Source organism: Lethenteron reissneri, chromosome 20 (genome assembly GCF_015708825.2).
Source record: "Lethenteron reissneri isolate LAM-NWPU_2019-01 chromosome 20, ASM1570882v1, whole genome shotgun sequence".
Classification (NCBI taxonomy): domain Eukaryota; kingdom Metazoa; phylum Chordata; class Hyperoartia; order Petromyzontiformes; family Petromyzontidae; genus Lethenteron; species Lethenteron reissneri.
Genome location: NC_083798.1, coordinates 7,829,506 through 7,846,983, shown reverse-complemented (window position 1 = coordinate 7,846,983; position 17,478 = coordinate 7,829,506). Strand labels below are relative to the sequence as shown.

The 17,478-nt window shown below is 51.0% G+C and overlaps 2 protein-coding genes across 3 annotated transcripts in view; one reads left to right on the top strand and one right to left on the bottom strand.

Annotated features, from left to right (window-relative positions):
* The first annotated feature begins 4,031 nt into the window (after positions 1-4,031).
* LOC133344480 (prolactin-releasing peptide-like) lies at positions 4,032-10,703 on the top strand. The gene is made up of 3 exons (XM_061554455.1): positions 4,032-4,280; positions 6,590-6,717; positions 8,884-10,703. Exons 1-3 carry the CDS (start codon positions 4,264-4,266, stop codon positions 9,147-9,149), a joined length of 411 nt encoding a protein of 136 aa, XP_061410439.1. The 5' UTR covers positions 4,032-4,263; the 3' UTR covers positions 9,150-10,703.
* Positions 10,704-12,752: 2,049 nt separating this feature from the next.
* The window catches only part of LOC133344687 (uncharacterized), a 57,614-nt gene continuing 52,888 nt past the window's right edge, over positions 12,753-17,478 (bottom strand). For both annotated transcript variants that reach the window (XM_061554745.1, XM_061554746.1), the window contains exon 15: positions 12,753-16,374. The gene's annotated coding sequence lies outside the window, so the exon portion shown is untranslated. The remainder of the gene's footprint in view (positions 16,375-17,478) is intronic.

The window sequence follows — 17,478 nt, the reverse complement described above, 5'->3', positions numbered from 1 at the left end:
GAGAGCGGTAGTGTAGCGGTTAAGCGCGTTGCGCTACGAAGCCAGCGACCCGAGTTCGATTCCTGCTCACTGCCAACGCCAGTGGCGATTATCTGAACCGGCTCTGGGCCTCGCCTAGGTCGACTCAGCCTCAAATGAGTAGCCTGGTGTAGTGTGTAAACATCGCCACTGGGGTGACAAAGGCAGTCGAGCGTGGTGTTGGCCACCCCCTCGTGTGCCGTGCTGGCCTTTCAAATGTGCTCGCTAACAGCACTTGGCTTCAACAGTCTTTTAAGGCTATACGGGGAATCTTTGTTTTTGTACAGCCAAATTATCGTGTTAGCTCTGAGTGAAATGCTCTTTAAAAGTGTACATTATCATGAGTATTTCCGTATGACAGTGTACCCAATTATACTGCTGAGTGGACATAAGAGGCTGAGGGAGAGGGCGTTTAACGACATTGCACCATTGGGTCAACTGCCGCGCCCGGAGATCGAATTGACCTCTGCATTGCATGTTCAGTGTGCTGACCATTAACACCACGGCGGTAGCATCTGCCATGCCGGTTGTTATGAGTGTTTAAATCATCTGTCCGCGGAAGAAAAGGAAAAAAAATAACTTTGAGTGGCAATAAAACGGTGAAGTGATGTACGGGGCGAGGCGGCGTGAACAACGAAGGGCCGTGTTTATGTGTTTGTTTGGCTGACCCCGTGAGCTTTTTAAGCTCCACTATTGATTTCCTGAAGAGGGGGGGGGTGCTGGGGTGGCAATGGGGGGGCATGGGAGGGTCGTGGAGAGGAGGGGTGATGTGAAAGATCCTTTCATGGGCTGCCCTTACAGCAGAATTGCTGTAAGTAAATAAAATATATACCGACATGAATTTGCACTCCACTCTGACCGGCGGTGAAAGTGAGAGTGAATTTATTTGGCGTTTTCGTCGCCACGGCGTTCACTTGCCGTGTTTTATTTGTGACGTACCCAAGCGATGTCTCCCTCGTATCCTGCAGCGCGCTATCCAACGGGCGGTCGCATCTCTTCTCGTGTGCTGACAGCGTTCCGCGATGTGAATTCATTCATTCACTCGCTCGGCTAGCGCCGTTAGTACTTGTTGGGATCTGCGTGATGAAGGTGAATGTGCAGCGCTCTGCTACCTCTTGCTCACACCACTGCTGATGGAGGGATAATAATACTACTGATTATTCCAGGAAAGCCACAGTGAGTCATAGGACTCATTTTCAGGAGGGTCCGATTGCATTGAGGTTTTTTTTTTAAGAAGTGTTCCGCCAATTAATGATTAGTTGTGTTTATTATACTCGTGGGAGGAGAACGGAGCACCTGGAGAAAACCCACGCACGCAAGGGGACAACACTCTATCCCCGTACGGATGGTAACAGATGGCGATTAGTCCACTTGGTGTACTGCCTTCTCCTGGCCAGCCAGGATGTGGCACCTCCACGATGCCCCACGGGAAGGGAGTTTCACACCATTTGTGCGGTCATCCGCCAACCCTCGCTGCCTCCGCAAGAGGATTTGTTTTTGGCCTACTCTTCCACGCTGGCAAGACGTTTTGGAGGTTGTGGGAGTACCCACGCTTTACCCCACCACACGGACCTGCCGATAGACTGCTCCATATGCAATTAGCAACGAACCTCAACAGACTCGATCAACAACACTGCCTTAAAGGGAAAAAAAAAAATATTTAATCGGCAACGTTTCAGGCAATAGCCCTTCTTCATAGCACAAAATCTATGTGCACGTCAATGAAATAAAATGTAACGAATCCAAACGGCTGGTCATTATGACGACCATGTATCGATCCGATGCCTGGATGAAGGCCTCACCGCGCTGAACGTCTGGGTCGTGGGGGGATGCGCTTCGACCATACTTCACCAAGCTGGTCACTGCGGGTCGGTGAAGGCGAGGGGGCATGGATGTAAAAGCAAGTAGAGTAGAATAATGAGATTTGCTGCACCGTGCTCTGTTGACAACGTAGCGGCGAACCCACGATGCCGATGGAATTAAAACATTCATACACATAATGTACCCCCCCCCCCCAATTGTATTCCCATTGTACTATCGACCTCATGTTACCAGATGTAGAATCCGTTCGGAACGCTCACGCAAGGAGAACTGCATCACCCCGTGTCAGAGAACAAACCGTGGAAGCAGATATCAAAGAAATACGTTTGATGTTCCTTCAATTGCTCCACCTATTACTATATATATGTGTGTGTGCACATGTGATGATGTACGCGTGGGTATAGTCGCAGCTAAGCAATTGCGTGTGGATATTTCAGATAAAGCATACTTGCATCTGACAGGCAGAGTGCATACATGTGGAAGATTCATGGAAGCTGCAGATCTCTCTATGCGTCACCCATCGCACGAGTCTCATCGCTCTCAAACAAGCATGCTCGCGTCTCTGACCCCTCTCCCCCTCCACTCACTCTCCGGCACAATGGGAGGTCGCTCCCTCTCTTCTGCTCTTCTCGAAGACATCTCAATGCTCCACGACAACGCGCGGCTCGTGCCTTGGGTGTCCGCGGGTGTGCACGCCGCGACGCTCGACGTTTCGCACCGCATTCGGGGAGCTTCTTCAGTGGTACGCCAGATCTTGAGGAAGCTCCCAGGACGCGGGGCGAAACGTCGGACATCACCCCGAACAACACGCGGTATAACCCGAATGCACGTCCGCAATTGCACATTTTTGGCTCGGTTAAGCTCATGCGAGCGTATTCCCTCCACGTGTCACAGACTCATTCTGTTTCGCCACAGCGTTGCCTCATCGCGTGACTGCTTCCTCTCCCCCTCTTTTCTGTAGTTCCTCCTCCTGCCTTTGTGTCGTCCTCTCTCTCTCTCGCTCTCTTTCTTCTTCGAGAGAGAGTGAATAATGTGCTAATTATAAGTTGAAATTATTAGTGTTACCATGAAGAATTCAATGAGTTTGCGCCGCACTTGCAAGACCCAATTTCCGAGTTATACAAGAGCCACTCGTCACATGCTCAAGTATTTTCCGGGAATCCTTTCTTGCATACTCTCTCTCTTGGCTTCTAATACATCAATTTATTTCCTGTGTCTGCGCACGTGCGTATGTATCTTTGTCCCTGGTTTGTGCACGTACGTATGTTGAACTGTCGTGCATTGTGTATGTTTGTCAGCAACACTTGTCCCAAACGTCTCTGCAACGGGAGATGTTCGTCTTTGTGCGTGTTTTTTAGTCTGTGCGCGTGTCCGTGCGTGTGTGTTTGTAGCAATGTGTTTGTGCTTGTATGGGTGGGGGAGCGGTGGTGCAGCGGTTAGCGCGGCGCGCTAACCGATGCATTATCGCTCACGGCCAACACGGGTGACGATTATCTGAACAGGTCCTGGGCCTCCCCGAGGTCGACTCAGCCTCAAATGAGTACCTGGTGCGGTGTGTATACATCGCCACTGATGGGACAAAGGCGGTCGGGCATATTGCTGGGTGTACCGTTACGGCGTTCGCTATCAACACTTGCCCCGATAATCTGTGAAGGCTATTCGGGGGATCTTTGTCGTTGTGCTTATGTGCGCATCTGTGTGCACTGTGTGTTAGTAGCGGCAGAGCAGTGAGAGTGCAGCGGTTGGCGCACTGCGCTTCGATCCCAGCGACCCGAGTTCACCATCAGTGAGCAAACTTTCTATCTCGACACGTCCTGTAATGAGTGCCTGGTCCGGTGTGTAAACACAAGCACTGGGGAGACAAAGGCGCAGAGCGTGGTGCTGACCACACCGTGCCCTCGTCCGCGGGTTCCGGTCTTCATAGGTGCTAACATGCACTTGCCCCAACAGCCTGCTAAGGCTACACGGGGGGGGGGGGTCTTTGTCTTTGTTTGTTAAAAGGGCAATTGGTGAAAGCTCGTCATTTTACAGCCTGCGGTGGAAAATAGACATTCGTATGCCGGCGTCAGTCCAATCAACGGACAATCACTGTCGACTTCCACAAAGTGGTACCAAATGTATCGACCCCCATCGTTGGGAGTGCAGATGTGAGCAACTCTGATGTCGGCGTGGTCAACGCTGGCATCGCCACCACCACCATCGTCGTCATCATCGAGTATTCATTACGTCACTCGCGCGTTTGCATCCCGACACCACGACGCGCTCTGACGCGGTGTGTATAAATGACCACGCGGTCTCAAAGCTCAGGGATTCACCGCTCTCCTGCCCACAACTCTCACTCGCCTCTCGCTCTCGCCCTCTTCTCTCGCTCTCTCTCTCCACTCCCATGCGCTCCGAACGCGGCGGACCATCACGGCTCCCACCATGCTCCTACCGCTACTGTGAGTTACCACCTGCTGCACTCACGCTTCATACTGTTACACCCAAAGAAATCATTACTGTCATCATCATCATAGGCATCATCATCATCATCAGGATATAAATGTCAATGCATAAGTATATATGTGGTTCACACGATGATTATGCTGCTGCAACAGTGCATCTTCATAATCATCATCAGAATAGTTCTGCCAATGTTCATGTGTAACGGAACATGCGGTTCACATCGTCATCATGATCATCATCATCATCATCCGCACCAGTAGCATAGTCATTCACTGGCTCAGGTGGAAGTGTATGTGATACGGATATCGTTGATGATTATCATCAACCGATAACCGGTTATCATCATCGCCGATACAATGTCCATGTGCAACAGTGTATGTGGTCACTACTGGAACGAGTGGTGTCAAGATGGGCCTCTGTGAAGGAGGTTCGTGAAGGGCGCTACTGGGGAGTTGGAGGCCATTTGCCCTCCAGCAAAAACGAATAGGAGCGATGCTCACAAAAACAAGCAGAGCGCCGGGTGGATAAAACGCAGACAATTGTCACAGTGGGGAACTCAGTTGTGGTGCACCTGCGAGTCATCCCAATCAGTCAACCCATGGAATCTGGGTCTCTCCCGTGACCGACCTCCTGCCAGCGAGCCTTCGACACTTCACGTAACCCAAAAGTGCACCTAGCCTGGCACAAGCGCCGTGGCGACGTCACAGCCACTTAGTAGTGAACGGCGGCTGTTGTTGTGGTCAAGCTTACACCGAAATTGTTCACGAGCAACGGTGAAAGTCCTTGCAAGCAGCGCTGTCGTAATTTCCACGCAGGATTTGATGTCCAACGGTGCGTGCATACGGTTCAGCCGACAATGATGACCACCATCGTGCAATTGCTCATGCGCGACAGTGCACGTGGTTGCGACGATGATTATGATGAAATGTGATGCTCATCATAACCATGATCGTCGTCGTGTTCACCACCAGCACCACTTTCTTCATACCAATGTGCTGCCCGTGTTGAGCAGTCGTGGCCACCACGTGGCCTGCGTGATGCGTCCTCTCTCACCGGCAGCGCGGCCGTCGCGTCTCCTCGAGCACGCTGCGTCCCCTCCCCCATTGGCGGCCGCCCTCAGTCGCAGTGGCATTGGCCTCTTTTACCGATAATGCGATGTTGGTTATTTGTATACAAGATATTACATATATATGTGAAATGATTCTCGCCACCTGAAGAAGGCCGCTTGTGTTGCGATCGAAACGTCGTGGGTTTTTTTTTTGCTTAAAATTTGGATTTTTGTTTTTTATCTACGTGACTTTACCGAACGAACCAATAATATTTGAAATTATATTAATATGAAATATATACAATTTCCACCACTTAAAAAATAGCATATTTGCAATAAATTAAATAGTAATACATTTTCACAACCGTTTAATTATTATGTTTATTCTGACTCGTGTGTGTGGTCTTCAAATGGTATTATGGCTGCAGTGTTTTGTTTTCACACGCATGAGTCTGTTTGCTTTTTTTTACTGCAGATGCCGTTTCGCCAAAACTCGAGCTGCTGCTGCTGCTACATCTGAGTGGCTCCTAGCCGCCTCGACTCCTCCATCTCTCTGATCTCCCCCCATCTCCCCCCTCGCCTCTTGCCATCTCCCACATTATCTCTCTCATATCTCCCCCATGCATCTATCCTATTTCCCCATCGCCTGCCGAAACCTTCTCGTCTCCTAACTTCCCTGTCTCCCCAATCTCTGTCATTCCACACTTCTCCTCTGCCTCCACATCTCTCCGACCTCTCCGAATCTCAATACCTTCCCTCATCTTCCCCATCTCTTTCATCTTCCCATCTTCCTCATGAATCCCATCTTCCTCATTAATCTCATCTTCATCATTAATCCCATGTTCCTCATCGATCTCATCTTCATCATTAATCCCATCTTCCTCATTAATCCCATCTTAATCATTAATCCCATCTTTGTCATCGATCCCATCTTCATCATCGATCCCATCTTCATCATTGATCCCATCTTCATCAATTATCCCATCTTCATCATTAATCCCATCTTACTCATCGATCCCATCTTCCTCATCGATCCCATCTTCATCATCAATCCCATCTTCATCATTGATCCCATCTTCATTAATTCCATCTTCCCCCCGATCACTCCCCACATTCACATTCTCGTACTTTCTATCTTCAACATTTGCCGATTCCCCCTATCTCCCTATCTAGCTCGTCATCTCCTCGTCCACTCATCTTACCCCCCATCTCCTCCTCTCACCCACCCCCCCTATCTCTCTCCGTGTTTCTGCACAGGAAAAACGGCGCCCCGTTTAGGGGGCTGAAGCTCCTGGCTGCCTTGGGGGGCCTCTGTCTCCTGCAGGCGACACTCGGAGCCGCCGCGGAGAGCAGGCCACCACACCCGAGCCCTCTGTATATCCGAGGTGAGACCCCTTCTCGGGTTGGGTCAGCGACCACCTCGTCAGCTACTGTAACGAGGGGGCGGTGTGTTATCATGTTAATAACACATCTCCCCGTTTACTCAGATAACATCGCGAAGTCTCGTGACACGTTCATCAGGAGTGGGCTGAATTAAAACACTTCATAATATTCCCCTGTCTTTCACTGAGTCTCTTTCTTTGCAGTATTTCCATCCTGTCTCCTTGTCTGTGTGTGTGTCTCTCTCCGTGCGTCTCTCTGCGTCCCCCAATGTCGCTCTCCGCACGCCTGTGTGTGTGTGGGGAGCGATAGTGTAGCGGTTAGCGCGCTGCGCTATGAACCTGGCGACACGGGTTCGATTCCCGCGCACTGCCAACATCAGTGACAATTATCTGAACCGGTCCCGGGTCTCCCCTAGGTCGACTCAGCCTCAAATTAGTATCTGGTGCAGTGTGTAAACATTGCCACTAGGGAGACAAAGGCGGTCGGGCGTGGTGCTGGCCACCCAACCCCCTCGTGTACCGTTCCGGCCTTCATAGGTGCTCGCTAACAGCACTTGCCCCTACAGTCTGTTAAGGCTATACGGGGGATCTTTGTCTTTGTCTCTCTCTCTCTGCGCACCTCTGTGTGCCCACGTCTCTGTGTGTAAGCGACTCCCCCGCCACTCGCCTCGACCCTTCACGCGCCTGACAAACCCTGGCCTCCATCGCCCTCTCGCTGCATTTGCCCCCCCTCCACTCGCTACAGGTATCTGTGATTTCGTCTCCTCTGAGTACGACATAAACAGCTCAACAAATGTCGCATCCCGCCCTTGTCAGTCCACTGCTGAATGAACTTCACGCCGCGTGCCTCGTTTTGGGGCCGCGTTGCGTTCACCACAATTGGCCCCCGCTCGCGATCGGTGTTTCAGAACCGGTTCAGGTCTCACTCGCCACTGGCGTTGGTCGCCGCAGGGAATCGAACTCACGTCGCAGCCGGGTTCGTGGCACAGCGCGCTAACCGCTGCGCCACGGCTCCCCCCTCCACTCCACATCCTCCCTCTAGTAACTTGACTTTGTTCAATGTTAGCATCTTCGCGTTGAAAGTTGTTGGACTCGCGCGCAAGTGCTCCCGAAGGTTCCAACTTCTCGTCCCGGTTGTGTGGCAAACAAAACCGAGGTGCCAACGAAGTGTGTCTATGTGTGTGTCTGTGTGTGTGCGTGTGTCTGTGTGTGTGCGCGCGCGGTGGTGTAGCGGTTAGCGCTACGAACCTGGCGACCCGGGTAAGATTCCCGCTCACGGCTAAACCAGTGACGATTATTTGAACCGGTCTTGGGCCTCGCCTAGGTCGACTCGGCCTCAAATGAGTACCTGGTGTGGTGTGTAAACATGTTGGCCACTCATCCCCCTCGTGTGCCGTGCCGGCCTTTATAGGTGTTCGCTAACAGCACTTGCCCCTACAGTCTGTTAAGGCTATACGGGGGATCTTTGTCTTTGTTTTTTTTTGTATCCATCACGATGTTTCTCGACCGTTTCGATGACTTTGCTTTGAATGCCTCGTGGTGGTGTACCCCCCCCCCCCCCCCCCTTGGGCTCGAACCCGACTCGGTAAAAAAATTAAGTCTTCGCGTTTCCATGGCGTCACGACACGGCGAATTGAAGATTCGCGACGCGCGGAGAAACGCCGCATTGACCGGTGTGCAACACGGGCAGCTCACGGCGCTGCAGCGCGACTTCGATTAAAGAGGGGGCGGCAGGAGGGGGGGGGGGGGTGCTGCAACATCAATGATGTGCGGGGGGGGAGAGGGGCACGACGCAGTCAATATTATACAAACGTTGACTTAAAAAAATATTTTTTTAACGGGAGGCCCGAGGCTCTTCATCGGTGGGACCTCAGCCGGGACTCCTCGCCTCTCCCCCGGGGCTACGGGAGTTGGGAGATCATTCTCGTCCGTGGGACTCACTGATTTACTGCTGCGCGTGATCCACACCACGCGCGCGCGATAATGATACCACGGCCCTTTTGGCAAACCCACCGCTGGATTAATGTATTTAATACAGCCGTGTATCGGATGGGGTATGTGATGCCGCTGAAAGTTATTTGTACGGTTTTTTTTAAATAATGAAGTCGCCATCATATTTTCTCAACCACCGCACCCATACCACCTCCCGCTCCCCCGCCCCCCACCAAGGACGAGAAGTGAACCCGCTGTGGTACGTGGGGCGTGGAGTGCGCCCAATCGGCCGCTTTGGGAAGAGGCAGATGCCGTGGGTCTCGGACGCCCCCGTTCGGATCCGGCAGCAGGAGACCGCGTGGCCCGACGCGTCCCCGGCGAGAAGGGGCCTCTGGCTGCTCGAGGGGGCCACTGGGGCTCTCATGGTCCGTCGGGGAACCCCTTCGCCGGGGCTGGCTGCGTCACGGTTCGGATCCCGTCTGCGGATGAAGCGTCTCGGTTGAGAAATTTCACTTTTGCAGCTCGCGGTTGATTAGTTTGTTTATGGGTGTGTTTGTTAGTTTGCTCGTTTTGGTTATTTTGTTATCCTTTCGCGGTGTTTTATTTTTTATTTTTGCCGAGCTCGCACGGGGCATTGTTATTCTACTGCCCGCTTTGTCGAATAACCGAGGTCAAAGTCGCCTCGTTTCCCTTTCTCGTCTGAAATGTGGGTGGTGTGGGGGTGGGGAATGTTTCCGATGCCCCCTCCCCCGCCGTCCTCTTCTTCGTCGCCAGCAGTTACTGGGACAAACGCCAAACCGATCCGCCTCGGGCGTTTCAGAAAAGATGTTTCATCCAGACTCATGTCTGTTCTTTAACCCTCTCTCTGGCATCATGGTCGATGCGCTGGGCCGTTATAATACAGGGTGCTTCAAAAAATGTTAAAACAATTACATGGGGCAATCGTTTGTAATGGAAAAACAACAGGTACTACACCGTAACATGATAACAAATGTATGTTAATATCTTCAGAAAGCCAAAGAACCTCCACTTGTTCCCCGTAATTGTCAACGCACGCCTGGAATCTTCACCAGGTGGTCTCAAGAGCCCGGAGGCACACTTCCTGTGGTGTTGTTGCAAATTCTCAGAAGTGTTAAAATTTTGTTTTGAACTACCTTGTAATATACGACCGCTACTGTCTGAAGAAAATCTCAATATATTTAGCTCGGCTGGCACGGCGCCCCACGGTGGAGCGATGTTGACTACCTCGCCTGGTATACAGGAGCACCGTAGGTTCTGACGCCCGCTGTACATTTGGGGTCTCTTCTCCCCGTGGCCGTGTGGATTTTTTTCTCCGGTTTCTCCCCTTCACGTTTAGAATCAACAGCACGCGTTTCGAGTATTCGGATGCTTTAAATGTCCCGGTAATAAGCCGCCACTGCGTTGAGCTGTCGTTTGTAGCCAGGCCACTTCTGAATAAGAGCTATCCAGCTCAGTGGGCCTTACCTGGTAAAAAAAAAAGTTAATGAATAGTTTATATTCGTCATATTCCTGTGACGTCGAAAAATCACATTCAACAAAAAACACGTGTTTTGCGTTTAACAATTTACGCATGAGAGGGTTAAAACAACACACGCGTTAATCATTTCTGAATAAGCACCTTTGATATGTTATGTATCTTCCCACAGTGCAACAACGGATGTTAGTCTGCCTTTTCATGTTTATCGATGTAAAAACAGTGTAATTTCCAGCCGTTTGTCAATCTACTGCTGGATGAAAGCAGGCCTCCACCATACCCGTGTCAGTCACGGGGGTTGTTTTTCCATACTCCACCACGCGGGTCAGTGAAGGGGATGTGTTTCGATGATCACGAGCTGCTGATGTGTTAGCCGTGGTCTGGATATCCACCTTACCGATGCGATAAGGTGGGTATAAATAACGAATTAAGCAGTGGCACGTCCCACACACCTGAAGATTGGTAAAGTCGTTGTGGCTCGCGTGAAAGGCAACGTTCCAGAAGCTCTGCTCCATGCGATGTGACCTCATCGCCTAATCGCCCGTGAAGTTGTGCCGCCGTGTAACGTGAATTAAGCATGATTTGAAAATAAGAAAATAAACTTTCAAAATCAAAATCATCCATCGCGATATTATTCCAGTGGGAGTTGGGGGGGGGGGCAGTGAGGGGAGGGTGAGGGAGGGTGGCATCCATGAAGCGTGTTAATTGAGGGGGTTGGGGGAGAGAAAGCATCTCCATCTGTTGATGTTGGTGGTTGTTATGGTGGTTGTTATGGTGGTTGTTATGGTGGTTGAGGTGGTGGTGGTAGTAGTTGTGGTGCCATGTGTGCTAGTGGCGATGTCGTGATTTCGCGCACTTCGCTACGGACTCAGCCATCCGAGTTCGATTCCCACTCACGGCACCAACATTAGTGACGAATATCTGAACCGGTCCCGAGCCATCCTCTCGGCTGACTCTCAACTTTAAATGAGTACCTGGTGTGGTGTGTCAACATCACCACTGGGGAGACAAAGGCAGCAGAGTGTGTTGCTAGCCAGACCACCCATTCGTGTGCTGTGTCGGCCTTCATATGTGCTCGATAACAGCACTTGTCCCAACAGTCTGTTCAGGCTATATTGAAGATCTGTGTCTTTACAAAGAATACATTCCTTTATCAATGAAATCCTCATTGAGTTTAAGGATGCTTTCCCAAGAAGGTCCTGCATTGATATATTTGGCATGAGAGAGGACACCAGCTAACGTGGAGAATTATCATGAATGTGAATGCTTAACAGGCAAAACTCCGCATAGACGGATTCAATAATCCCGTACCATTTTACAATCTCTTGGCCACTTTGCAAGAAAAAAAATCTGCTTAGCTTCTGAGATATGATGAGATCAAATTGTATTCAAGGTCATTTGGCCGTAGGCCTTTTGGGAGAAGTGGCGTTGCGCGACACCATCCACTTGGCCCTCCCGCCCATAGAGTCGGAGGGCACCTTTGCTCTCCAGTTCTGCCATTCTCTCCTGGGTATCGACAACAGATCCACTTCTCATTGCAAAAAAACATCAACGGGTAAAACAATTCTTCAAATCCACAGAGCTATACGTTTGTAAGCAAAGCGTCTTCTTCCAGCTACAGTTCTATGTGGGGGGAGGGCGGAGGGGGAACTGCACTTTTGGAGCTAAAACCCTCTTGAAAGAACCACTCATTCTCACCATGGGAATCTCAAACCCACGCTGAGAAAGACCATGAGGTCCAGTCTCCGCACATCAAGGGCACCAGACGGAATGCTCTTCTGTGGGTTCATAAAAAATACAATTCTCCCACCAGCAGAAGTTGACTTCAACAATCGCCTCCTGTGGTGCTGCAGGGGAAAAAAAACATCCAAGCAGACGGGGCTCAAAAACCACAATCCCCTTTGTTAAGAGCAAGTTGTGTCAAAATGCTCACCGATAGTTGCGTCAGGGGAAATTGCGAATTCGTGTTTGAAAGTCCGAGTGAAGTAGATGTGTTCGTATCGATTTAGCTTCGTCACAGATGCAACTTTTTGAATGAAAAAAATACATTGATTTGAAGCTTTCGTGACTGCAGGAATCCATACTCTTTGGTTCTTTTGGTAAAGTCACGTAGAAAAATTAAAATCACGACGTTTCGGGCGCAACACAGGCGGCCACCTGATGACGGACGCTTGTGTTGCGCCCGAAACGTCGTGGTTTATTTTATTGCATATCTACGTGACTTTACCGAAAGAGCCAAAGAGTATGAAAGAAATGCATGTTTAACATTATAGTACTGTATAACCACGACATGAGAACAGGGGGGGGGGGGTTGTTTGCGCAAACTACATCATCGGTGGGACAATGATTGGTTGAGACGACACTCGCCACTCATGTTAACCGAATTAAACTCGGATTTCGTCGCTCTATAGAGGCAGCATGCGAACCGCAGAACCACCGCTCCCCCTCGTTTTGAAAGTAAAAAATATATATAATAAAATGTGACGGCCGGTCCCGTATACATGTTCCAGTGACCTTAATAATCACTGACATCGCTCAAAAACGTCGTGGGATATTATGCACGTGCGACAAGAACGGATGAGAAATCTCATTAAATATCACAAGTCCCGCAAGATTTATTCATCATGTTTTGCATACCGTATATTTATACACGTTTAAAATGAAACTCGATGTCATTGTTACGGGCAGTAGAGCCTGCCACTTTTTTAAAATATACACCTGCTTTAAAAATAAATCAAACAAAAGCCCTTCACCCCCCCCCCCCCCCCCCACAATGTTTTTTTTTTCGACAAAGCTCCAGGACTTGCCAGAGTATTGAACTCTGAAATAATCTTCATGCGTGCGCTCGCTCGCTCATAATCTGAATGTGAACGAGAGGCCCACGGGGGGGGGGGGGGGAAAGGGCAATTGATCTCATCGTAATTAACTTAACGATTTGGACCAATTGAAACCCATTTACGGCTTCGGTTTGCACATCAGAGGCGGGTCAGGTGGGCGACTACGCATGCCCATTTATTGTCACCCCCCCCGCTCTCCATCCCGAGCGAGCGAGCCGAGCTGAGAGGGCTCTCGGCAGAGAGCCACGTGCTGCCATTAAAATCTCCACCCGCGAATGAGTCGTCGAACGCAATCGAAGGTCACAACGCAGGGAGGAGACATCGGAATCGTTTGGGGGGGGGGGGGGGGTCACCGGGGGGGGGGGGTCACCGGGGGGCACTCACTCGCCCGATCGGTTCCACCGCCCGTCTGTGATGCACGTCGCGCGCTCGTGCTCACGGGGCAAGAACAAAAATCGATTCGCTTTCAATTATACCATTTTGTTTTTTACATATCACGTTACCAATCACAACCGAACATATTCTGCAATGCCCATATATGGGGATTGAGTGCTAAGCAAGGGCTGCATCGGGGACAAATGGTCCCTACAAAAATATGCATCGCTCCGTGTTGTGCGTACGTATGCATAACTTCTTTCGCACCGTACATAGCCAGCCGTGCAAATTGGAGGTGCGGAGGAAGGACAAGAAACTAAACACAAAAAGCATTGTTCATTGGTCGGTCCAGCACACGTGACAGCAGCCTCTGTGAGACTGCTCAATAAACATTACACGTGCCACTGCAGATACGCACACAGAACATCAACAAGCACCGACTTACACGCCCCAGTGTCCATCACACCCAGGAGCAAATAAACACACGCTGGCCGACACACGGGAATTGCAGACTTTTCAAAAGTGTCCTCTAAAACAATGCAACCGCATTCCCAATCCCCTCTACAGAAACTCTGGGCATATTCACTCGATGGGGAGAAGGAGACGGTCATAGGCGGAGGGGAGGGGGGGGACGGTCTTGATTCTGGACGAGAACAGGGTCAGGGCGTCAACAGCACAGAACATCGGAGGGGAAGGACGTTCCAGGATCAGGGGGGCAGCACGAGGAACCGGGCGACCTCCCACTCAGTAAAGGTTTGACTCTCGACAGGAAGCCTTGCTTGGCTCCTGCAGTGGAGAGTGTCGGGAGCGGAGGAGAGAAGCGACGGGCTACGAGGTGGCCGCGGTGGTGAACCCGTGGAGGATCTTCAAGGCAGGAGGGCGCGACCTCCCAAGTTCAGGCGAGATTGTAGTGGGAGCCAGTGGTCCATGGGTGATGCGGGTCTGGTGTACGGGTGCGGGAGGGGTATTTTTTATTGGAACCATACATTGCAACCATCGGCACCATACTGGCAGACGAATGCCCCCCCGTCACTCTTTCAAACGAGGCTAATGCTGCTGGTCTCTTGACTTCTGGCTTTATTTTGGTGATTTCGAAAAATGTATTGGTTTAGCCATGTTTGTTTGTTGTAGTACAGAGTTAGACTGATGGCCTTAATCTAAGTTGTCTTGTAGTTGTTGTTGTTGCTGTTTGACTTGCATCCCACTGGGATTTTTGCACACAGCGTTGGTGTACGGTGTTTTTTCTGCAATATTTTGCTGTCTTTTCTTGGATTTTCTGTTTGCACTTAGTCACATATTCACTTTAAGATGTTTTTTGTTCATGTTTTTTTGTTTGTTGCGGTTGAACCCGATTCAAGAGCCGAATGGCTCATAGGGCTATACCTAATAAATTAACTTGAACTTGAACTTCTCACGTGCTTAAGGGAAAAAAACACTCGAGACCCTTGAGTCTGGCAGTGGCATTTTTTTGTCTTCAGGCTTGGAGAGGAGGGATTTGGGGAGGCCGTGGAGGAAAGCGTTGCACTCGTTTATTCGGGATGTGACGAAGCCATGGCCGAGGGTCCCAGTGGCAGCCGGGCCGAGAAGCTGGCCACTCACGAGAAAGTAAACCGGCTGAAGGGTCCCAGGCTAGGAGCTCCCAACGCTGGAAATCCGAGGGGGCACCTCGGGACCGGGGCTGGCAGCACGGTAAGGCTGAGAGCGCCGATTGTTCGGGAGAGGAGAGGAGATGTAAGGGCACGCGACGTGAGCACGGGGCTCTTACCGGAGGCGGGGAGGGGCTCAGCAAGCAGAGACGTGCGACGGTACGGAGCGGAGTGGACCGTATCGGGATGGAAACTGATGCGCAGTAAGGTACACCTCGAACATAAGGCGTGGGTTCTTTGTTATCTGGATGCGGTTCGAGGAGCGAACTCAAATCGATTTCCCAATTTGAAATCCATCGAGTGGCTACAGGAGACGTTGAGTGTGCAGGCATAGTGAGTGTACGCCACTCGGAGCTACTCGAAACGCTCGTAATGGACGGGGGGAAGTTTATGATGCGTTCGATCGTGTGGTCACCGGTTGTGGAGTGGGTGTCCTCATCCTTAGTGGTCGCGCTCTCGAGCGGGATGACAGTGTGGAGAGGAGCAGACCTCAGACGGCCGATTCGTCGCGTGTGCAACTGCTGTGAGATCTTGGCACGAGGAAGGAAACGATGGCGAGGTGCAGTAGCATAGAGAGCGCACAGCAACTCGCGACGACCTTCGTAACTCGGCCTTGCGTGCCTCCCCAGCCATCCCAAGGAGCTGTCTGTCAAGTGTGGTGCCACGCAAGTTGGCCACTGCCCTGCACGTGCATATGCGTGTACATTGAACGTCTTTCACATCGTACGAAGCCAACCATGCCAATCGGAGGTGCGGACGTGCGGGATCATTGAAGACCGCCAAGCACCGGCAAAGCAAAACAAATAAAAACCACCCTTCTCTGCTTCACTTAATAGACTTACAACCGGCCACAGCACAAGACATGGAAGGGATGGGGGTGGGAGGGACATGATACCGACACGACTCGTACGATAACACACCACTCGGTCCGCGTCTACGTCTCTCCAGGTCGCTGCGGGCGACGTCCAACATTTCACTCCGCATCCCGGGAGCTTCGACGTCGGACCTCACGCCAAACAACGCGGCCGGAGAGAGCCGTGGCAGCACGGCCGCAAAGGGAAGAAACACACACAAAAAAACGCCGCCGTCGGTAAAGGGCACGCAAGAAAGACAGAGCCTCGTTTGGGTGGGCCTGCAGCACGCTTCGCGAGTGGCCTGCAAGGTTTGTCGAGTGGCCTCCCCGTGCAGGTTTGTGGGTTGGTGCCCGGGGGACAAAGGGCCGACAAGAGTGACGCACGCACGGAGGGGTCCGGTGGGAGAGAGCCTGGTGCTCCAGCTTCATTAAGGCACTCGAGAGCAGCAGCAGCAGCAGCGGCGGCGGCGGCGGCGGCGGATAACTCGCGGAGTTCCAAGCAGCCCCGACACGGCGACCATCCTAGGAAAGCAAATAAAATGCACGGACACAGCACAGGGACTTCCACGCACACATTAACAAAACACATTCACAAGCACCCCCCCCGCCGCCCCCCAGTCACAAATCACTCCCTCCCTCCCCCCCCCTCTCGTGAGTGCCATCGTGACGAGGTGAAGTTTCGTTGAACGCGAGCAAAAAGGGAAGTTTTTGTTTCAGATGTTTTCTTTGTGATGGAGTGTACGGTTGCTTCGCTGAAATACATTTCACTCGGTGTCTGGCAAAATGAGCACAAGCTCTCATCGAGGTCACGCGCTGATTCTGCACTGTTGTTGTCGTTACATAATTTTTATATTTCATGCATAATCGGATGTTTTGTTCTGCTGAAAAATGTAATGTAGGTACGTACGCATGTTGAACTTCTTTCGCACCATACGTAGCCAACCGTGTTAATCGGAGGTGCGGGAAATGATCTGACGACATCTGTGTCAGTAAGAACCCTCTCTACCTCACAACCTCCGATAAGCACGGTTGAAAACGTACGATGCGAAAAAGGTTCAACATACATACAACACAGCCAAACAAGTGAATTGCCACGTGCTCTATTGTATGCATGTTGAACGTCTTCAACATTTTATGGAGCCATCCGCGCCAGTCGGGGATGCGTGGGAGGGACGGCAGGCTATACGCGAAAAGCAGTCTTAAATAAACGAGTTTTAAATTCATATTGACACGTGCACAGTTCCAGTGGGCAATCTAATGTCAGAAGGAAAAGTGTTCCAGACAGTTGCAGAGGCACAGCTAAAAGCAATGCAATGCCATGACCATCTCCGTTCGGTGGGCAGCAAATCGCGTTTAACGTGCCAAACAATCGTCGCTTCAGCCCACCGGTAAGTGAGAGAACAGGAAGTGGATTCGTTAATCTTGACTTTCTGGATCTTGTCTGAATAATATTTGACGGGAGTTTCAAATGAAACGTCGTAACTCATTTCTGCAAAATGTTGGTTGTGTGGATTGAATGGCTTACCAGACTCGGCATGTGGGTATAACGCTGTGTCAGTTGCTTAGGGTAGGGCTAGTGAACCACACACACATTGTTGTTCGTCAACAATTTAATGATGACGACGA